Source organism: Carcharhinus amblyrhynchos, chromosome 32 (assembly GCF_965287045.1).
Source record: "Carcharhinus amblyrhynchos chromosome 32, sCarAmb.v2.hapA, whole genome shotgun sequence".
Taxonomy (NCBI): domain Eukaryota; kingdom Metazoa; phylum Chordata; class Chondrichthyes; order Carcharhiniformes; family Carcharhinidae; genus Carcharhinus; species Carcharhinus amblyrhynchos.
The window spans coordinates 20,408,431-20,432,248 of record NC_137355.1 but is presented as its reverse complement, the minus strand read 5'-3'; the positions used below and the strand labels follow the sequence as shown (position 1 = coordinate 20,432,248).

General features: G+C 39.4%; 1 protein-coding gene and 1 non-coding gene across 2 annotated transcripts in view; both read left to right on the top strand.

The window, feature by feature from the left end:
- The window catches only part of furina (furin (paired basic amino acid cleaving enzyme) a), a 101,034-nt gene that overhangs the window by 50,354 nt on the left and 26,862 nt on the right, over positions 1 to 23,818 (top strand). Inside the window, exons 2-10 of the mRNA XM_080216248.1 lie at positions 4,549 to 4,647; positions 14,034 to 14,129; positions 15,395 to 15,523; positions 16,359 to 16,435; positions 17,899 to 17,987; positions 19,937 to 20,109; positions 20,331 to 20,543; positions 21,766 to 21,866; positions 22,892 to 22,995. Coding sequence (XP_080072374.1) covers positions 4,549 to 4,647; positions 14,034 to 14,129; positions 15,395 to 15,523; positions 16,359 to 16,435; positions 17,899 to 17,987; positions 19,937 to 20,109; positions 20,331 to 20,543; positions 21,766 to 21,866; positions 22,892 to 22,995 — 1,081 coding nt within the window. The remainder of the gene's footprint in view (positions 1 to 4,548; positions 4,648 to 14,033; positions 14,130 to 15,394; positions 15,524 to 16,358; positions 16,436 to 17,898; positions 17,988 to 19,936; positions 20,110 to 20,330; positions 20,544 to 21,765; positions 21,867 to 22,891; positions 22,996 to 23,818) is intronic.
- LOC145360838 (U2 spliceosomal RNA) lies at positions 2,958 to 3,156 on the top strand. Its single transcript, XR_013889782.1, has one exon. It is a non-coding gene; the product is annotated as a U2 spliceosomal RNA (small nuclear RNA).

The following is a 23,818-nucleotide window of genomic DNA, read 5'->3' as shown; positions in this document are numbered from 1 at the left end:
GGTGCTCCTATCCATCACTACATCACATCTGTTGCATGCCTATTCTCAACAGGGGTGACAGTGGTTAGCACTGCTGCCTCACAGCACTAGGGACCTGGGTTTTATTCCCAGCTTGGTCACAATCTGTGTGGAGTTTGCACGTTCTCCCTGTGTCTGCGTGAGTTTTCTCTGGGTGCTGTGGTTTCCTCCCTCAGTCCAAAGGTGCGCTGGTTAGGTGCGTTGACCCAAACAGGCGCCGGACTGTGGCAACTAAGGGAATTTCACAGCAACTTCGTTGCAGTGTTAGTGTAAGCCTTGTGACTAATAAATAAACTTATAAACTTTTTTATGAAAAGTGTTCTAATTTAATATTCAGCTTCCAGATTTTTGCCCACAAATTGAGCTGAGTGTAAGGAGATAAAATTCTGTCATGTTTGTGTCCTGTCAAACTAATTCCTGAAAATTGTATCTTAGCACCAGTTAGAAGAAAGTTATTCCGTGACCTTCACCCTTGTAGAAAAGGGGATATTTCAGTTTCTATTTGGCCAATCTTATTATGTTTAAGGTTGGTTTAGAGTTCAGTGCAAACACTAAGTGCTGTGAGGTTGTTTTAAAAAAAAATCAGTTCTGGATTGAGTAATTGTTCAGTCATTTCAAAGATGAATTAGAGTAATCTGCAGACAGTCACAGGACCATGTTTTTGATATTGTCATGAATCATTTACACCCACACGCAACTGTTGCTCCTCTCAATCTGATCACTTGGAACAAGATAAAACTGAAATATTTAGTTGGCAGCGTTGACTTACCCCTTGATCCACTTCTGGTAGTAAAGGGGAGCTTGTGAGCAAATTAACTAAATTATCTGATTTTATTCATATTTTCAGTCTTAGCAGTTCCTGGTGTCTGCACCCACTCCCCCACAATGTGTGTTCCCTTAGGATACAGTCCTGCTGGGGTATAGTTCCATGCAAGATAGCTATCTTCTGGTTTCTCACTCAAGGGCAATTCTTTATTAGCTTTGATACACTGAACAGTCAGGTAAGTTGGTGAGTTCTTTGCTAAAGCTCTATTATATTTAGGCACCTCATTTATTTTACTATTTTGTTAACTTTGCATGTAATTTTAAAGTCTATTGGTGTCACAAGTAGGCTCACATTAACACACAAATGAAAATCCCCTAGCCACCACAACCTGGTACCTGTTTGGGTACACTGAGGGAGAATTTAGCATGGCCAATGCACCTAACCAGCACATCTTTGGGACTGTGGGAGGAAACTAGAGCATCTGGAGGAAACCCACGCAGGCACAAGGAGAATGCGCAGACTCTGCAGAGACAGTGACCCAAGTTGGTAATCAAACCTGGATCCCTGGCATTGAGGCAGCAGTGCTAGCCACTTTGCCACTGTACTGCTCGGGAAAGCAGCCAACATAATCAAGGACCCTATGCATCCCGAACATTCACTTCCACCCTCTTCTGTCAGACAAATATAAAAACCTGAGGTCACGTACCAACTGATTCAATAGCTTCTTCCCTGCTGCCATCACACTTGTGATTGGACCTACCCTACATCAAGCTGAACTTTCTCTACACACTAGCTATAAGTGTAACTATATTGTGTATTTTGTCTTCTCCTTCTCCCCAATGTAGTCTATGAATGGTGTGCTTTGCCTGTATGATATGCAAGAAACAATACTTCTTGCTGTGTCCCAATACATGTGACAAATCAAAACCAACTGTATTGTGCACCCTCTCCTTTCCTTCTCCTTTATATACTCTGGTGTGTTTTGACTGTATAGCGCACAAACAAAACTTTTTTCTTGAGCAGAAATGCAGTTTTCAGAGATTTTACTGGATATGCATAAGTTAAGATGCTGAAAGGCAATCTGTTATAACTGGCACAATTGGAAGAGGCCTTGTTATCCAGATTCCTGCCTAGTACAAGTGACAGCAAACTAATTTACCGCCAAACAGGTAATTTCCAAATTTGACTCCTATCCAATATATGCACTTTTACTTTTCTAGAAGGATCATTGGATTAACAGAAGCAGGAATTATAACTGATCTTCGGGTTTTTTGCCTTGCAACCCAAAGATATAGCAGTACATCCCCACCTCAATCTTGGAATTTAACCTGAAACCTATTAACCTGTGTGGTTCTGGTACAGCATATTTACTGACTTGAGCATCAAAAGAAGCCTGCCGGCATAAATCTGAAACAGCTAATTGAATATAATGAAATGTACCTTCATTTGTGTGTTTATTTTGGTCTGGTTTACTTTCCGACTCATAAACTGATTTAATAGGAAAATAATTAAGTATCCAGAAGTTCTGCTTGTTCTATGCAGGCACCTGCCTGTTTTATGCCCTTTAGCTTATGCCTAACTGCTATGAGTTAATTGACTTGTCATACATGTGAAAATGCTACATACTAGAAAAAGATGTCCAACTCCTTAATGAACCTAATTATCATGGGCACAAAACCACACATTTTGGGTTCCCAAGTTCAATTTCAAATCTATTGTTAAATTATCCCAAATTATTTAAGTTTGGGGGATGTTGATAGTTTGGAACAGTACTTCCAATTGTCCCACATGTTTTAATCTTTGGAGGGTAACAGTCTGGGATGGCTTTGGACGCAAGTGAGAATTGAATGGGAGTCAGTTGGCTCCCTTTGGGTGGCACAGTGGTTAGTGCTGCCTCAAAATGCCAGGGAGCCAAGTTCAGTTCCCAGCTTGGGTCGCTGAAGTTTGCACACTCTCCCCATGTCTGCATGGGTTTCTTCCAGGTACTGCGGTTTTCTCCCACAGTCCAAAGATGTGCTGCTTCGGTGCATGGACTGTGCTAAACTGTGTACCTGAACAGACGCTGTACTGTGATGACTCGGATTTTCACAGTAATTTCATTGCACTGTTATTGTAACTTTACACATGGCACTAATACATAAACTTAGTTCACCACCCTTGCTGTAATCTAAGAATCGCTTCTTGGCTTTTTGACTAAGATCAAGTGTAGTATTGACATGCTGTGCTTGGTTGAAGTCATTTGGTTACATTTCAGCTTCATTTGAAGCAATTTTTAAAAGCAGCATCTTGGTCTTTTGGCTAAGATGCAAATGAGATCAAGCCTTGGAGGAGGAGCTATGCCTGCTCCAATCAGCTTGCATCATATAGATCAAGCCCAAGACAGGAGATGGGAGCTTTGTCTTGTCAGCTTGGATCGGAAATGTCTCAACTTGTTGAGACTCTGAATTGGACTTGATTGAATTAGAATAAAAACAAAGAAAAGGCAGTTGGAACAATGTGTCCTGTACTGCAACAGTTGCTGATTGTGTGAAGAAGGGAAAAAGTTGACTTGCATGTGCCATAAAATTTAAGACAAGTTGGTGTTTTCTAAAATAATGGTATGTTAAGTGGATTGTAATAATAAGTGTTTGGAAAATGTTTGGGTTAGAACATTGGAAGTTTACTATGAAGATTTGTCTTAACGACACTGAAGACACTTGAAACATCGTCATTGCTTTCCTGATTAACATCAACTAACTTTGCAGAAACCAAGTTGTCTTCAGCAGTAACTTGCATCTATATATTGCTATTAATGTAATCAAACATCCCAAGATGGTTTTTGGGAGTTTTATAAATAGAATGTGACAATGAGTCAAGTTAGAAGTTCACTATAAGAAAGATATGGAAGATTGGAGACAGTGCAGAGGAGATTTACCAGGATGCTGCCTGGTTTAAAGGGTAGGTCTTATGAGGAAAGGTTGAGGGAGCTAGTGCTTTTATCTTCAGAGCGGACGAAGATGAGAGGTTTATAAAATGATGAGTGAGATAAATAGAATGGACGTTCAGAGACTATTTCCTTAGATGGATGTAGCTGTTACTAGGGGTCATAACTATAAGGTTCATAGTGGGAGATATAGGAAGGATGTCCGAGGTAAGGACTGGCTGCTGTGATAGGGGAATCGGACACTTTAGGAACTTGAAAGTGGTTATTGGATAGGTATATGGAGCACGCCAGAATGATCGGGAGTGGGATAGCTTGATCTTAGCTTCGGACAAAGCCTGGCACAACTTCGAGGGCCGAAGGGCCTGTACTGTGCTGTACTGTTCTATGTTCTAGAAGTTCTTGGGGCAGATGGCGCAAAGCTTGGTAAAAGGGAAATGTTTTAAGGAGGAGAGTGTTGTAGCAAAGTTTAGGAAGCGAATTCCAGAGATTAAGGCCTTGGCATCTGAAGAGACAGCAGCCTCAAGTGGAGAAATGCAATGGTCTGAGTGTTGAGACTCTAAATTTAGGGTCATAAGGTCCAGAAACAGGCCCTTCAACCCACCATGTCTGTACCATCCGTCAAATACCAATCGATACTAATCCATTTACCAGCACTTGGATCATAGCTTACTGTGTCTTTGTGAAGTGATCATCCAGATGCTGCTTAAATGTTGCTACATATTACAATCTTGCAATATGTTATACAGCAGCTCAAACTTTTTCCACTTAAGATAGACATGATGAGGCTTGGCTTTTTATAGTTATTTAGAGTATTAATGGATACTGTGCTTCTGTCTTGCAGATTTTTGATGACTATTATCATTTCCGGCATCATGGATTGGTGAAACGATCACTGAGTGAGCACACGTATCATCACAATAAACTGCGACAGAACCCTCAGGTACGTAAAGGACGAGGTTTGAATTCATCTCTTCCATTCGTTGAATTGGCGCTTTGGAATTTTGGCAACCAAACTTAAAATCCGTCATTGCTAAAAACCTGGGACATGATTTTTGTTCCCAAGTTAAATGCAAGAACTATATAAAAATGCAGGTTTGCGAGAGCATAATCAGTGTTGTGAATAAAAGCTTGATAAACACATCCAGTAATGCAGTTTGTAGACTCTCTACATCCAAACCTAGAAAGTACACAGTAAGTTCGAGCTGACGAACACAGGGATGAAATGTTGGTTATAAATGAATTAGGAATATCATGCAGGGAAATGTGACAAGCTGCCACATCAAAGATTATTGCAGAAAATAGAAACTCATGGTGCAAAGAGCAACATTGGCTCACTAATAGAACACTGAGTAGGCATATGATAGGTAGGGTGTACCACAGGAATCAGTGCTGGGCATCAACTTTTTACAATTTGGATGAAGGGACCAAAGGTATGGTTGCCAAATATGCTGATAACATAGATAGGAAAGTAAATTGTGAAGAGGGCACATAAAAGCTGCAAAGAGACATTGGTTAAAAGTGTGGGTAAAGATCAGACAAATAGAGTATGATGTGGTAAATATGCAATTGTTCATTTTGGCAAGAAGAATAAAGCGTATCTAAATGGTGAGATTGCAGGGCTCTGAGATAGAGGGTTCTATGTCCTATTGCATGGATCACAAAAAGCTAGAATGCAGTTATAGCATGTAATTAGGGAAGCTAATAGAATGTTATATATGGAGAGGGAAATTGAATAAAGAAGTAGGGAGTTTGTTTCACTTGCACGGGGCATTGGTGAGAGAACATTTACTGTACTGTGTACAGTAATGGTGGTCTCATTTAAGGAAGAACTTACATGCATTGGAAGCAGCTCAGAAAATGTTTATTGGACAAATACCAGCAATGGGTGGATTGTCTTGTGAGAAAAAGGTTGGACAGGTTAGGCTTGTGTCCTCTGGAATTTGAAAAGGTAAGTAACTTGATCAAAATATTTAAAATCCTAGGGGTTTTGACAGAGTGGGTGTGAAGAGGATGTTTCCTTTTGTTGCAGAATCTAGAACTAGAGGTCACTGATTTGCTCATTTAAGTTGGGGGAGGAGAAATTATTTGAGGTCATAACACTTCCAAAAAGATAATGGAAACTGCAGTGGAGTCTTTGAATATTTCTAAGGCAGAGAAATTCTTGATGAGCAAGGGGGTGAAAGCTCATTGCAGTGGATGAGAATGTGAGTTGAGGTTCTCATCTGATCAGCCATGATTTTAACGGAATGGTGGAGCAGGTTCAAGTGGCCTAATCCTAATTTCTGCTTGTATTTATCATTCGCAATGTCATTTGAGTGAACAGAATATTCTTACTATTGTATTTTGAGCACATTAGTATTTCAACTTCACACCTAGGTAAGTATCAAAAATGAATGTGGTCAGCATAGATTTGAGAAGGAAACGTCTTACTTGGCTAACCTTTAAATTTTGAGGAAGCAGTATCAAAATTAAATGATGGTAATGCAATAGATGTAATTTACCCAAATTTATAAAAGTCTTTTGACACGATACATGAAGATAGACAGATGAATAAGATCAGAGGATATGGAGTCAAGACAATTAATAGATGGATTGCTAGCTGACAAGACAAGAAGGGAAGAGTGAGTAGAAAAGCTGGCGCAAGGTGAGAAATGGCTGAAGGTGATCAGTGCTGAGACCACTGCAATTTGCAACTTACATTAATGATTTGGATTTTGATATTGAAAACAATTTGATATTGGGTTGGAAGGTATCTATAGAGTACTGCAACAAATTGCAAACATGGGTCAAATCAGGTAAACACGACACAGTGCATTTTGTTAGGAAGGATAGGGATAACACATTACTTGGACAAAGATCTTTTAGTACAATTACAACACTGCAAGCTGTCCTATAGAGAAAGAAAGCAAACCAAGCACTCCGCTTTATTTCCTGACAGAATTGAAAAGTAGGAAAGTTTTGCTAAACCTGATTTAATTTTGGTTACCATCTTACAAAAAAGAGAGGAGCGCATATCAGCAAAGAATTGATGTAATATATCTTTCGCCACTTGAAAAAGAAGGCTGAAGAGTGGAATAAGAAAGGTATTTAAAGTGTCTTGATTGAGTGGATGTGGAGAATGACTCCTCTTGTGGGGAACAGCATAGAGGCCATCAGTATAGAATAGTTACTGAAATCCTATATGGAATCCAAAAGAAACTTTTTTACTTTGAGAGTGGTGAGAATGTGGAACGTTGTACCATGGGGCAGTTGAAATGCAGAGTATTTTAGGGGGTAACTAAATGAGCGTGCAAGGAGACCAGAATAGTGAGTTACAATGGCGGATTTGGATAAGGAAAGATGGAAGGATGCTAGAATGGACCAAACGTTGGTGTGGACTGTTTGGTTGAATAACCTGTTTGTCTTGTTGTATGTGATCTTGTGTTTGTAACACCCCTGGATCAGTAACTAGTCTTGATCAGTTCAGAAGCCTAACCTTTTGGTATATTGAACTTGATTTGCTTGCTCTAATGTTTCTAGCCTAGTTTGGGTGCCTGTTTAATCTGTGAACTGTAATTCACAACCTGGAGTCTGTGTTCATATTTCACAGAAAAACAAAATCCAGCCTGGGAATGCATACAAGCTGAACTGGCTATGCCTGTTTGTTTCCCTCGGGTGGTTCCAGGGTTCATTGAGTGGGAGTGCTGACAGCTCTGCTTTAACTCCTATGCCAATTCTTTAGATTCCATTGGGAATCTAAAACTTAACTGCTATTTTGTTAGCTTCAGTTATGCTTGGCGGTCTTGAGGTGCTACTGTCGTCTCAAGAAATCATCCACTTCAACCCATGTTTCTGCATTCACGGTACAATTCTGATTGAGGGTATTGAGTCTGAGTTCTGCTCCTGCATTACAGCTTCTGGTCATGTTTTTGTGTACTTGTATTCAATATAGGTGTGCTTGATCCCCTATATTCTGGCTTAATCCACTTCATGCACAACTTAATTTGAAATGGAGGCTATTCCCAACCTCGGGTGCAGAGCTGATGACGGAACAGGACTACAAGTTTTAGTGCACTTTGCTCGGGTGGTGTTGGAAGGAGTCATATAATCTGTTTCTTTAGTGGCATTGGGAATATAATGGTGAATAAGGGGCATTAACAAGTATAGACTTCTATTTAATGTTCCAGTTGCTTGCTATATTACTGTGCCACTAAACTTCAATCCCTTTTGATAGGTATTTAGCTCATGTCTTGTACTTTTGAGACATGTGCTGCACAGGGGATATACAGAGACAATATTTCCTTTGAAGTCACCCAACATTCCGGTATGTAGATATGGTGTCTTGTGTAATGCAGTCCACAGGAGATTTGGAAGGTCCCAGGTTCAGTTCTCAATCTCCAGTTGGGTGCTTCAAGTTTTTGATCAGTTACAGGGATGAGTCAGAATTAGTTAGGTGTCCACTGTTGATTGTTACCTTGCTGCAGAGTGTGGTGAGATTGGGTTGTGACTCTTTCCTGTCAACATGACTTGTGCAGAATTGTCACTTAAGCGAGATACTGGAGGGCAAAGCTGGAAGCTGTTTATTGGGAAGAGATGGTGCTTTGCAAAGGTTCCTGAAATATTTCCTGTTTAGTCTTCAAAAAAATTCCTCTGGTATTTAGCAATAATGGGCATGTTATTTCATGTATCTATTCAGTTAGATGGGGAGGTTACTGAACCAATAAAGGAAACACACAACACAGACTTGGGTTGAGCTTTGATTAATTAACAAAGGCAGTGGGTTTATTTCCTTTAGAGTAAACCAGCAGGATGCAGCTGGCAGAAGCAAACAATACACAAAACATTCGACCTGCGATTTGTGAAATTTTCCCACGCAAAGAGGGCAAAGCATGCCAGTTGTATTGCAGTTTGTTTGCTTTGATAGATATGAAAGAAATTTGCTTAGTCTTTTCAGCATTGTGTATTCTTATTTCAGAACACCAGCAATAGGTAAACGGACTTCCTTTTCACGCTCAAGTGGTAGAACTCACGGATGGTGTTGGGTGCAGGTGCAAACCTTCCCCTTTGACAGCTCTATATTGAGGCACAGTTCAACTGCAACTCCCTTTTCAGCTGATGGAGTAATACCTATTTTAGTAGTTTGTGGTGCAAGGACTGCATTAGTGATTATCATTGCAAGTGTTGCAAACAGCTGCTTACAACATGCGCATAACTTTCTTTTTTCCCTCCTGAGATATTTTAAGCTGAATTATTGTTTAATTCTAATTTCTCCTACATGGAGGGTTGCCAAGTCTTGATGTATTCCTGAAAGTTTCAATCATGGATGTCTCCAACAGCCTCACCCAGTCAAACAAACTTTTAAAAACTATCCCTAGTGTATTAGTTGTAAAAATAATACTGTTGAAAGAGTCAAAAAAATTATTTTAATGTCTCTGATTTTTCTCCTGGGTTATTCAATTACTTACAGGAGTTTCCAAGAAATGAATTCAATCTTGAAGGTTTCATAACCCTGACTATGTAAGGTTTTAAATAAATATTGAAAGCGTGGGTGAAATTGGTGCAATCCAATCTCCTAGGAGGCTCAGGGGTTATCTTGGCTAAATGATGAAACTAAGTGCCAAATGGATATTGTGCTAACAAGACATGCCTGTTTAAAAATTTGGATTTAGTGCACAATTTTCCTAATTGCTGATTACCATAACTTGAATTTGCTCAGAGGTATTAAACCAGACAGCTGCAGATTTGCCACTCGAATGGAGCAGTGTAAGTTAATACTTGCACCCACTTTGAATGTAGAGGTGTCTTCTCCATAAGCAGTCCTCCTTGATCAAGGATGATTTAGAACCACTTAAACTGGAGATGAACCAAGATGGCTAAGTTCAGACGGTAATCTGCAGACTTGTTTGCAAATACAAAGCTTCGGGTAGATGGGCTGTTTCAAGGCTTGCGTGCTCCCTTTGATGCCTTGACTTTTTTGTACATTCCTAACTAATATGTTTGGTGCCTTCCTGGCTAAGTTGTCATTTTGGTTGGTTGCAAGCCAGGGTCTTCCATGAGTCAGCATGGATGTTTGTCATCTTCAGGGATGCTTTGAGGGCATCCAGAAGCATTTTGCGTATCTAGGGAGCCTCCATTCAATAAGATGTATACTGTTGTGACTACAGATGTTAATTTCTGAGCAAATCAAATCACAGAGGGAAACTTTGTTTACCGAGCCATACCCTTTTTTGTGTTCTGGAAATGAGAAGAAAACTTAATCTCAGCAGCATGAAATCTGGTAACACTTTTGGGAATTTACAATTAAAAGCAGAAGATTTTTTAAAAGAAAACTTAAGCACACAAGATTACAGTTGCACAGTTAAAATTAGTCTTAGAAAATATTCTCTCAAAGACTCCTTACTTGGTCAGACTCATAGATAAACACAACCAGGCAATACTCCCTTATAGTTTTCTAACTATAAAAATCCATTAGTGTTCCAGGGTAATGCTGCTGTCACCTTAAGGCATACCACTCTACCTCAGACTCTCGTCTATTTGCTGTCTGAAGCAGTCAGTCATTCTACAACCCTTGTCACTCTTGCTGACATTTAACCTTTTGTATAATTGCAAAAATACAGTAGAAAAAATCTGATTGCTTTGCAAGTTTGCTTTCTGGCCTGAATGAAATAGATATCTGAAGGAACTTGGCTGTCTACGTTGCAAACTATGGAATATACTTTGGATAGAGACTGAAGCCATGCATTGCAATGTTTGCAAACAATTCATCCTATGTTACGTATTTGTATTGATAATGGACTCGTTTGGAGACTTGAGCACCAACTAATAATCCGTTTGCAGGAACAATTGGGCCAAAATAGTGATTTGTGTTTCTCTTATAACACTAAGTAAAAGCTAAAATGGGTTACCAACTTGGTGACGCCTTGTGACTCAGAAATGAAAAGAAAACAGCAATGTAAGAACGAAAAACTGACCTTCATGTTTTTTGGTATATGAGAGGAAAACACATGTCTGGTTAGATCCTTGCACAATTGTGTGGGTAGTAGGGACTTCGAAATTGGAGCTTAGAATGAGCTAGGATGAACCAAATGTTGGGCTAAATCCAATGAACATGGTCTTCCATAATTTAACTTGTTAATACAAAAAAATTCAAGATTGACTTCATGTAAAATCTGACCAGATTTGATTGTGTAGTGTTCCAGTGCTATTCTGAAATTTGCGAAGTTGTGTGCCAGATGCTATACTTGTCTAACAGTTTTGAAGTATTATTATTAGCTAATGACCAACTTGAAGACTTATTGCAGATGGAAGGAGCAAACTGAAATTGGGATCCGCACTTTTAATGTCTTTATTTCTTCATCCAAGAGTTCCCCTGATTGTGATTGCACCCACAGCTGCATTCATTTTATTTCATAATCCTTGCTCTTGCCCCCTTTCCCTTGGTTGTCAACCCATGATAGGGGCTCCACCCCTACAGGCTCTGTATTCAGTGGACTTTCTCCAGCATGCTGCTATCACCAAACAGATCTTTCACCCGATCCCAAAATTTTCGTTCAGAATTCTAAAAAGTCTGTTCCTTCAGTAATGACCTCATCCACTTTTTATTGGGGTGAAAGGGATCTAAGGTTATGGAGAGAAAGCAGGATTGCCGATTGAGTTGGACAATCAACCATGATCAGAATGGCGGAGCAGGCTCGAAGGGCCAAATGGCCTTTTCCTGCTCCTATCTTTCAGTGTTCCTTGCCGTGCATGTGCATCTGTCCTTTTACCTCGCTTTCCACGCTCCTAAGGCTCCTTCCAATTTATACAGTAATTTACATGATCTGTTTTCAATGGTATACTGTATCTGCCTGCTGGACATTGATCAAATGTGGATGAGGTGGTGGCTTTGTGGAACACATTGATTTCATCCATAATATTGACCGCAAGCTTCTGATTGCCTTTTCTTTTAATTCTCTATCTTGCTTCGACTTTTGCTGTTACTATTCTAGAATATTCCAGTGCAGCTCAATGCAAGCTCGAAAGACTGCACTTCATCTTTTGACTGGGTACTTTCCAGCCTTCTGGACTTAACCTTGAGCTCAATTTTAAATTGGCTCAGACAAAAACTTATGTTTTTGTTCTTGTAAAGGGCTGACGCTCGCATAATGAGCTAAAGATTGGCTCCTTCGGTGTAAACATTTTTAATTAAACAAACAGCAAAAAGGATAGATGATGTAATTTCATTTACACAGTGGAGTGAACTTCGGTTCAATTCGTGCTTTTTTCTCCCCTTTCCATTGGCTACCATTTATACAGGTGCGTGAATAAAGGCCAAGAGGTCTGAGCTGTATCATCAATACTTTCCGATTCTGGGGGTATATGTCGGAGTTCTGAATTTTATTACAGTTTAAAATAGACTTGCTGTGCGTGATCATTAAAACATTGATTCAGTAGGATCTTAATTCTTTCTACTCCAGGAATGACTTTGCTGTGTAGGAACTGTGGGGTCATAATTTAAATGGTTTGATAGTCAAAATAATGACATTGGGCTTTTATTAACTGGATCGTTTCACTCAAATGTTCCCATCTTATCCAACCACTTGCTGCCTGCTTCATTCCTTCTAAATTTGATGGAGTGGAAATTGAGTGGAAAACATGAAATGTCTGAGTGAAATTAGTATCAAGCAGGGGACGTGGCTAGCCCATTGCACTTAGTGTGCTGATGCCTGCGATCGTGGTTTTCCCTGGGTAGAGTAAGCAATCAGGGTAGCCAATGAGGTTAAACCGAGACTTTACCTGATGCAATTTTTTTAAAAAACAAGTATTTCGGCCCTTTGGCTAAGATGCGTTAGATCAAGCCTGGGAGTGGGTATATGCCTCATCCTAACACCATGGGTCTTGTTTTGATCAAGCTCAAGATGGGATGTATATCCTCGTCAGCTTGGATCTGAATTGTCCCTTGTGTAGGGACTCTGGACTTAATTTTCTTTTTTGATTGATTAGGAGTAAAGCACCAAAAGAGATACAGGAACAAAAGCCATTGAACTGTGTATCTGGGTGTGAAATTAGAAGCCTGGGGAGTTTGTCACATTTAAGGTACAGGGTATTTCAACACTTGTTACTAGATAGTAACCAATGTAACAAAGGTGGGACCACAGTGTTTTTAAGGTTACCAGATCAGTGCAAGCGTCATCTTGAGGCAGTGAATTTTGGGAGAATCTCAGCTAACAAGTATCTCCGGTGAAAGGGAGAGAAATAGGTCCCAGGTAAATTAAAGAAAGAACTGCAGGGAGCAGATTGTAAGAGGACTGCTGGGGCTAAAGTACATCCTTGGACCAGTGGTGTTCTACAATCTAAGCCTTCCTTTGATCAAACTGCTTGGGGTAACTTCAAAAAGGTCACATTACCTCAGTTTTACCCTAGATTTGAAAATAGTCCCAACATCACATTATAAACCTCATAATTGTAACACCTTGGGAGGTACAAGTTTAGGGTGCAGGAGAATTGAGTCATCTGACTTGATGGGATTAGTGGTGAGTAATGCAGTTTCACTAACAAATGCTCTGGCATAATGTCTAGAATGAAGTGCCACATGTGATTCGTTGGCCGGTTTGAATAATGCAGATATTTTTACCTGGAGTACTGGGCTAGAGATGGAAAACTGATATTAGTTTAGTTTTATGCAATGCAAAATTATTTCTGCTGTACATTGTTTTTATTAGAATAGTTGATTGTAAAATTTTGCACTCAATTTGAAAGGGATTTTTGTGCAGAGCCCTTGAAAAATGATGCCCCAGGTGGATGAAGGAGAAAGCTAACCAGAATAGAATTCTTTATTCCAAAGTTCTTGTCCCATCCAGCATTAGTCTCATTAAATTGTTTTTGATGAGGTGGAAAGTTGTAACGTTGGATCTTCTGCTCTGCTGACAAAGGTTGTAAGGATGGCCTGTGAGAATTAGTGCTTCTCATGTTTTTCTCAAAGTCAGTAACAGCCTGGGGGATAAGCATACCCAGCTGGTAGGTGCATTTGAGGTCTTCTAATTATGAAATAATTGATTTAGCTAAAATTGTGTTTTCAGTTAAAAATGAATGTCAGCCCATCCAATATTTATAATAGCTGGAAAGTAGATGGGAAATACTGCATTCCATACATATCTTTTGTTATGCATCAAAAAAATGCACTATCTGTAAATGTCAGCTATTGGTGAAGCACCTTAAGCAGAATGTCAAATGTGTCGCCATTTCCTTCCACTTGAATTTGTGCACTAATTGGTTTAATTAATCTGGTTAAACATAATTGCTTTGTAATGTCTTTGGAGATAAATAGTTTGCTTTTTCTCTAAGATGCAGTTTTATTTTTGTAAATAGGTTAAATGGCTGGAACAGCAAGTAATTAAGAAAAGGACAAAGCGGGATATTTATATAGAACCAAATGACCCCAAATTTACAGCGCAGTGGTACCTGGTAAGTAGTAATTTGTTTGGCAGCAGTTTGAGAATGAAAAGGTGCTGATTGTTCCCTGTAATTCTCCACATTCGTACTTTATTTATTCACATTGCTGAAGACTTCTCCTTTGTAAAGGGAAGTTTACTTCCCTTTTCAAGTATGAACTTTTCAAGGGAAGTATTTAAAAAAAAAATCTGCAGAGGTGTAATAACAGTCGACCAAATTATAAGGGAAGGGTAGTTAATGAGCTTGATCAGTGTGGTCGTCTTTAAAGATGTAAAATTGAGATTATTAAATTCTTGTTCGACAAGGGTACTGAGCTTTAAAACCAAGGTGTGCAAATGGATCAACCATAATCTAAATGAATGTGGCATAGGCTTGAGGTGCTGAATAGTTTCCTCCAGTTTCAATGTTCCCATGATGAGAATATTGAAACAGCACAACTTTGATAGCAATGTGGTTTATGTTACGTTTTGTCCTGGATTGACGAATCTCAGAATTTTGAATCCCTGAGAAATAACTATCAGCAACTGTTCCTCATCACCCCGCCTTAATAATTTAACCTTGCTTGTAAGTAATTTCTAATTACCTGAATTGTGAACTTCGAGAAGGCTTTTCTACCTCAAACTGAGGCAGCCAGTGGGACACTGGTCAGGGCTGGTGTAATTTTCAGCTCTCGTCAGTCTGTTTTGTGCATAGATGCTATTAGGAATGTAGAGGTGTACCTTTGTGGCATAAAAGCACTTTTAGACAAACCATATGCATCCCCTCCCTACGCACGCGCACACACACACACAGTTTGCTTTGACCTACATCATGTTCTTTTGACTATTTTTAAAGACAGTGTAGACTCTGACCATTAACTTAATCGAGATACACTACCTGCCTTTAAAGGTCAGGATGGTAACAACCAAATTTTATGCTCTAGGCATGAATAATGTCTTCCAAGGAAATAAATATTGTGCATTAGTTAAATTACAAGCTTGCACATGTTCCGATATTAATCTGATGTATTTCACCACAGAGTAAATAGTAAAGCAGCGCATTGTACTTAAGTGTTTGTATTCCAGATAAATTTGCTACTTGTGTTTATATAACACCTCCATGTGAGAAAATGTCCTAAGGAGCTGTCCAAAAGAATCTAAAGGCTCAACAAGGAGTGGGAGCAGGGTTAGGGATGTGACAGGGCAAATACAAAAAGTGTTAACATCACATATCGTTGGTCAGTAAAACTTTTGGTTTTCAAGTGAAGAAAGGCAGCTCATTGTTTGTCTATTACATAGCACGACATGAATCATCATGACCTGAATGTACAAGAAGCCTGGAAGCAGGGTTACACTGGGAGGGGTGTTGTCGTTTCTATTCTGGATGATGGAATTGAGAAGAATCATCCAGACCTATCAGCTAATTATGTAAGTACATCTGTTCGTAATATTTTAAGTTGATATTGGGCATCCAAACAGTGCTGCCCAATTTTGAGAAAGGAATGCTAATTCCCAAAACTCCTGGTCTTCAGGAAAAATTTGAACCGTGTATCTGTCTCCCAAAATCTCAATGTCATTAAAGTCCCACATGATAAAAATTGAATATAACTTCACAAACCAACCAAGAATTCTTCATTGGGCAACCTGACCCCTATTCCCATTTGGAAAAACATAAGCTCAAAGTTTGGGCTCCAGAAATTTTGACATCAGGATCCTCTTAATATTTGATTAAAAACTTCTCCAAGGCAGTGCACAACAGTAACATCCAAATAGCTCAGCAACTTGGAGGTCGTCCAGTCTACTCAGTTTAGCTGAAGTCAAATATTTCACTTCTAGAGTTAATTTGCAATTTAATGTTGAAACAACAATTGTCAATGTGTTGAATTTAAAAACTCTTCCTTTATAACTTTCCTCTCACTTTTAACATGAGAAGCTCCAATGAGGCTTTCTTGATCATCAGGTGAGAAGGAGCAGTGCTCTGAAAATTTGTGCTACCAAATAAACCTGTTGGACTTTAACCTGGTGTTGTGAGACTACTTATTGTCCCTACCCCAGTCCAACACAATTCCACATTGAAGAAATAGTTTGAATACCAGTGTCTTGACATTCAAGTCTGCTTGAGTACCTTTCACTGTTCCTGACTCAACTGTGCTGCTCAGTAATTCTGACAGTGCAGTTGCAGTGGTCAACCAAGTTTCACTCCTTAGTTTTTGCTTTGCGTTGAGTAGGGAAGAGGGAACTAAATTTTTTTATTCTGTTCTAGGATCCAGGTGCCAGTTATGACGTGAACAATAATGACCCTGATCCTCAGCCCCGTTACACACAGCTCAATGATAATCGGTAGGTCACGTCAGTGAAAGTTTATATCGAATCAAAGGGTTTCTACGTGATTTTACTTCAGTGGTTTCCAAGTGATTTCCTGTAGAGACCCCTCTGTCTATGAACATCCCCCAAGAGCCTCTGTTTCAATTTCCAAACAAGGTTAGCTACTCGTAAGAAAACAGTGCTATTATTTTATGAAGGATGGAAAGGCATTGCGGTGGATGGAGAAGCGATTTACTCATTGCTTCAAGAATGAAGGATTGCAGTACCTAGACGGACTGAAAAAAAGCTAGTTTTGCTCTCCTTGCATTGGAGAAGGCTAAGATGAGGTTTTGTAGAAAATCATGAATTGGTTTGGTCTATCTAAACTCAAGAAACTTTCCAATAGCTGAAGATTCGATAGCCTAAGGGTACAGATTTTAGGTGGTAAAAGACCCAGAGGCAACATGATGAGCGGACACCGTATGCAATGAATGGTAAGGATTTGCCTGGATTAAGTGGATCCAATAACCTCAAAAGAAATTGGATAATACGCAATGGTCAAAGGATTGCAGGGATAAGAAGAAAATGGAGTAGAACTAACTGGGTTATTATTGGTCAGAACATGCACAGATCCAATGGGCTCAATACCATCCCCCCATTTTGCACTAATTCTGATTATAAAAATAAATTAAAGCTGCTATACACTTAAGTCAACCCATAAAGATGCGTGCAGGATTCTAGGGAGTACATTACTTCTGTAAGGTTCAGACTCCAAATGAAAGTACCATGAATTTCATGTCACCTCTGACACCATAGCCCTGAACTTTCAAGTATTCTGAGGGTTGCGTGGGAAACAGCATTTCATCACTCAGGGCAAGCCTCTACTTGACCAGTCTCCTGGTGCTGCTTAACACCATATAAACAGTATTGGGAAAGGAGGATAATTAACTGTAGATTTTTTAAAAACTGATAGGGGAAAAAAATGCCTGCAGGATTTATTTTATTTTTCCTTTAACAGAATTTCTGGACCAACACCAATAATTGGGCAGTAATTAATTTGTGTTGTCACTGAAATTTTAGTGAAACTCTTATCATAAAACACCAAAACTGCACAATTGAAGTTTCTGCCCTTCCACATTAGTTTTGTGTGGAAGGAGCTTTGAAGTAACACTGGGATTAAGTCCTCGTAATGGCTAGCTTGTCGCTGGCAGTTAAGAACGGAACAAGGTATACAAACCTCTCGTGACAAAAGCATCGGTAGCTGAAAAGTTCATATATAGTTGAGAATGCTGTGATATACTTCTGACCACTCCAAGATTTGTTGCCATTGATTATGTTAAAGAATCCATGGGATTGTTTCACATTTCAGAAGATGGCACGAGTGAACACACTATGGAGATGGGAACAGAAGAGATACATTAAGATTTTTTTAAAAGCTAGCCTGTACAACAGTTTAAATAATGTTTTGCAGAATTCTCATCTTTGCCATTTCTCCACAGACATGGAACGCGTTGTGCTGGTGAGGTGGCAGCTGTTGCCAACAATGGGATTTGTGGTGTGGGAGTGGCATATAATGCCAGAATTGGAGGTAAGTATCAACTTTTTATTCCCTCCATCAGTAATCCCATACCCTCCCCCAGGCTTATCATTCCTGAAATCACTTTTTTCCCTGCTGTGATATGATTAAGTGCTGAAAGCCCAATTGAGAATACGTGACATGCCATTCCTTAGGTTTTATGTGAAGTTTTATTTATATGCTGCCCTGCTTTCTCTTTTTATCTGATTTTAAAAAAGTGATTACCATTTTGAAAAACCCACCTTCTAGGACAGATTTTTTTGAATCCTATTGCAATACATTTCTCACGAGCCAGGCTGATAGGCAAAGCGACGAGTTGAGAAAATACTATGTGAGCAGACTTTGCTTAGCTACAGGGAGAGAAAGGGGAAGTTGGTCGCCTGGAGAAGGATGGGATGCTGACCATCTTAGCAGAAAGGGAATTAAATAAGTGGGAGGGAACTTGGTCAAAGCATTCTTGTGAAAAATGTTAGAATGCAAACTATTTTTACGGTAATATCATCTGCGCAAAGTTGAAGTTGGGTTCATCCTGTTACGATCTAGCAGGTGGTAAGTGCCGTGCAAACCAAATCCCACAAAGAAATTTTTCTTTATGTTTTAACCACCAGAAAAAAACACGTAATGACGTCAGGAGCCACAAATTCCAATGACAAGTTTTGAGATTGTTGAATATTAATTTTAAAATTCTTGTAAAGAAAAGAGAACTTAAATGCTTAAGATTACATTTAGTTTAATATTAGCCTTAGAGCATTCCTCCCCACACCCATACACCCAAAATTATTTCTTGGTTAGACTTTCAAACACCACTTTAGCCAACAGTCCATTTAGAGCTTTGTTTAAAATTCCAATACTTTTAGCACAAGGCACAGCCTGTGGTGCTTGCTTGCACATAGCTGTAGAAATTCAAAATCTTGCCATGAAGAGCAAACAGACACTTGTCTGGGGTGGCTGAAGGCTACTTCCTTTGCTTCGCAGCACAGTGCAGTCATCACAAGGTCCTCTGTGCTCACCCTCCAACACAGTGCTCGTCCCTTTTTGAACATAATTTTTCCTCTTCCATTTTTTTCCCACGTGGCCTTTTGCGAGTTGTAAACATTTCGTTTTTCCTTTTGAAATTCACCAGCTAAAAAAATCCAAATCTTAGCTCTTAATGCAAATTTCTACCCATGCTGTGTTCGCTTATGAAATGTCTAACTTGGCCTGTTCAGTTCAAATGCCTGCCTTTCACAATTAGCCCCTTTGATGTCTTCAGCTTTGTAGACACTCAGTCACCAGCTTAACTAAAGTAATCATGCACACCCCACAATCCTGCTTTGCAGGATACCACAGTAGGCCCCAGAAATATTAACAAGATTTTCTTCATGATGTAGCAACATGAGTTATTGTTACAAATTAGTTTTTGGCAGGAGGGTTATTTTTCAGTTGCTAGAAAACCTGTCTGAGGATTACAAAACCTTTTATACTAGCTGATGCCAACAGTAATTGTGGCAAATTTGAGGCATCTGAGGAGTAAAATGCAGTGCTCCCCTTCCCTGCCATGAATCTGCTTTATATTATCCAACTAATTAGTTTAATAGAAAACACATGAATACACTTTCCTAAAGCACAACATTGTTTCTCTTTCCCCTGCCTTTCCCCTCCCCTCCTTGTCCAGATCAGTACCTCAGACATGCATCTGTCTCTGGGATAATGTCAAAAAGCTTGTCAGTGGGTGTCAATGTGCTTAACCATGAAGGGCAGTACTGTTAAAATCAATTATAGTTCCAATAGGAAAATGGATATAATCTGCAAGTGGAATGATGATTCTTCCCCCCCTTCCCCATTTGGCAATATTAGCTTAATGTTTCTAATATGTTCTTTTCCACACTTTTTTAATAGAAGTGAATAAATACTCCCTGTGGAGCCGCCTTGTAGCTGCCAGTTTCTCAATTTTAACTTTTATATTTTCTTTATTTTTGCAGGCGTGCGAATGCTTGATGGGGAGGTGACTGATGCCGTGGAAGCTCAGTCTCTCAGCATGTATCCTCAGCACATTGACATCTACAGTGCCAGCTGGGGTCCAGAAGATGATGGAAAGACAGTAGATGGACCTGCTAAATTAGCACAGGCAGCATTTTTTAAAGGCATTTCTCAGGTAAAGTAAATATGACTTGTGCATGTTGTACAGGATACATTATCTATATTGGAATGTTCATTTCTATATCAACTTGGCCAAATGACCTGTCTGTAATGTTATAAAATCAATGTAAAGGATTTGGTTAAAATGCAGGTCTTATAAAGGAGAGCAGAAATCATTTTGTAACACACAATTTCATACCACAAGGTGAGCAATGACTTGTTCTGAAATGTTTACAGGGACGTGGTAACTTGGGCTCAATTTTCGTATGGGCTTCTGGGAATGGTGGCCGAGAGCATGACAGCTGTAACTGTGATGGGTACACAAACAGTATCTACACTCTTTCAATCAGTAGCACAACTCAGAATGGAAATGTGCCTTGGTACAGTGAGGCATGCTCCTCAACACTTGCTACTACATACAGTAGTGGAGGTCAATTTGAAAAACAAATTGTAAGTAGTTTTTTATGCTATGCAACACCGTAACGTTTATTTTTAAGCTTGCTTTGTTCTTGGTACAATAATGTTGGAATAGTGTAAAGTATTATTAGTCACAAGTAAGGCTTACATTAACACGGCAATGAATTACTGTGAAATTCCCCTAGTTGTCACACTCCAGCACCTGTTTGGGTCAATGCACCCTAACCAGCACGTCTTTCAGAATGTGCTCATTTTTAAATTGTTGCATTAAAAGCTCCTTACCTAATAGAGGAGCCTGATTTATTTTTCACATGCAGCTTTACATTATATTGTGCAAGTGACCGTTAATCTTGATTCAGTCCTCAACATTTAAGAGATTATTTTCCTCTTTAAAATATTAAAGGGCATGCAGTACCAACAAGGAAACCAAGATTAGAGTGGAACAGGCACACTTGCCCTGATGGTTTGTTTTCTTAAATTCAGTTGTTCTATGAAATGTGCAGTGGTACGTCCGAAGGTTTGAGTAATCACTTAAGCTAGCTCGTTTCAGCAGGGGGAAGAAAGCGAGGCAGATACAGGTGTGGATGCAGCTTCATTTGAAAGAGCAGTAATAGATAAGGATGGATATAGTAATACTGAGGGCAAAGATTATTTTGGCTTTATCTACCAATTCAAGGCCCCTCCATTATTTGTAGAATAATATTGTATATCCCCTTTTCTAACGGGCAAATAGATTTGTTTTTTTTCCTTAAAACCTGCCATGACACTCTACCACCAGTACTGCTGGCACTTTGTTCCATAATTCTATTAGCCACTTGTGTGCACAGCTTGTTTTTGCCAAATCAGACAGACTCTCAGTGGTGCCTTTCCATTAAAAGCTGTACTGGCTGTGGAATGAGAGGACTTTGATCCTTCGCCACCCCATCCTGTGTAAGCTTTGCATGTGTTGCTTCTGATGTGTGACAGGCCTCTGTACAAATTGCCTTTGCTATGAATTGTCTAGGTAGAATTAAATATTGGTGGAGGAAAGAATGTATAAACTTGGTATTAATGCTGTAAAACTCACTTTTATTCTGATTATAAACACATGATCTGAAGTCAAAACTACTTTTTAATGTTTTTTATTGATGATAATGCTGACAGATACATTTTCTTTCATTCTCAGCTCTCGGTTCTTGTTTCTTATATCTTGTTAAGGTGTTCATGTTTTGATTGCTGGTATACCTTAATAGCTCTTCCTTTCATACCTCTTTAGGTTACAACTGATCTCAGACAGAAGTGCACAGAGTCACATACTGGGACTTCTGCCTCTGCTCCCCTTGCTGCTGGAATCATTGCCCTTGCACTGGAAGCAAAGTATGCATCACTAATCTCTTGTACTGCTGATAGCATTAATTTATTTTGTGCCAACTTGCTAATTAAGTTTCTAATCATAGAATGGGGACGGCACAGTGGTTAGCACTGCTGCCGCACAGCACCAGGGAGCTGGGTTCAATTCTTGCCTTGGGTCATTTATCTGTGTGGAATTTGTATATTTCACCCCGTATCTGCGTGCGGGTGCTCGGGTTTCCTCCCACACTCCAAAGCTGTGCAGGTTAGGTGAATTGGTCATGCTAAATTGTCCCTTAGTGTAAAATGCATGAGGTTGAGGATAGGGCTTGGGTGTGATTGTAGTTGGTGCAGACTCAATATACTGGCCGCCGCCTCTATGAAGTTTCTAATCAATGAGATGTGAATTTTGGCTATTTACTAGCACAGTTCCATTAGCTGTGACCCAGTTGCCAAATTATGAATTGTATTGGTAACTTAGCCTCACACACCACTTTCCTCCTCCTCCTCCCGAGCTGTTTGGATTTTGCTGGGATGTAGTTCGTTGGGTATCATTTAATTGGTCATTTGTCACTTAATGACTCTTCTCTGGCAATGGGACTGAGGAAGCATCAGTTCAGGTCAATTTTGTTTATATCTGACTTGTCAGATCGCTGGGTGCCTATCAGGATTCAAATTTTCTCAACCCATGCGCGTGCATGTCAGGCCAATGGTCGGAACCTGGTTGTTTCCATGATTAACTTGTCCATTACCTCAGAAGATTGAATGTGACCTGAATTGCTTGGTGTATTTGCCTACTGAACTATGAAGAGAACTTCATTAAGTTTAAATTTCTTCAGATATGGTTTTTATACAAGATTAGTTGCTATAAATGAGATGAGCAAAAGCCTGAAGGTCCGTTATGTTGGACCCAATTAAACAAAAATAATCTTAGTTTTGATGTCCTTAGCAATTTAAATCATTTTTAATCAGTGACAATAGCTAATGTTCTGTTGAAAATTGCATGTCACATTACTGATGCTGAAAGTCTTAATTTTTCTCCTCTCCTCTAGTAAAAATCTTACCTGGCGGGACATGCAGCACCTTGTGGTACGAACATCCAAACCTTCCCATCTTTCAACTAATGACTGGATTACAAATGGTGTTGGCCGCAAAGGTAAAAATAACAGCTTTGATTTGGCTGTGTACATCTCATGTTGAGTTTCGTCCGGAAATAAAAGCAAAATGGTGGGGGGGAGTGGTAATAGGCATTTCATCAAACCTTAATCCTTAGTCTCCTAATGTTCCTATCACCACAACCAGCTGCAGCTCATACCATACAGGTACAAGAATTTCTGTAACTATTATTCAAGGTTATTCCATATACTTAATGGGTAAAGACATTTCTTTATCTGTATGAAATTATTAATTTAGTTTATTTACAATTCCATTTTCCTGCTTTAATGAACTGCCTTCCCTATAACCTAAATAATTTAACCTTGGATAGCCTTTTTCTCGAGGCTTGCTCAGCAATGCATCTCTTCGTTAGCATGTAGGTTCACTGGATGCTTCTTGCAAGCTCCTTGCATGCTGTGTGATCTTGCCTCCAATTTGATGGACATTGTGTCTCATTACATTTTTACTGTAGGCTTTGGTACTCCTGCTAAACCAACCTTTCTTCCCACTATGTCCATTTAAGATGGTCTTTAAAACCTACCTTGGTGATCAGGCTTTTGGTTGCTTGACCTTTGGTGGTTTGATATCAAATTCTGTTAAGTAATTGAAGCACAGTGTTTTAATTTGTTCATGGGATGTGGGTTGCCCATCCTGAATGGAACTAAAGCCATTTCAATGGATGGTTAAACGTCAACCACATTGCTGCAGCTCTGGAGTCACAGGTAAGGCCAGCAAATTTCTTCCCCTGAAGTGCCTTAGTGAACCAGATGGGCTTTTTAACCATAATTGGCAATGCTTTCATAGTTAGCATTAGACTTGTAATT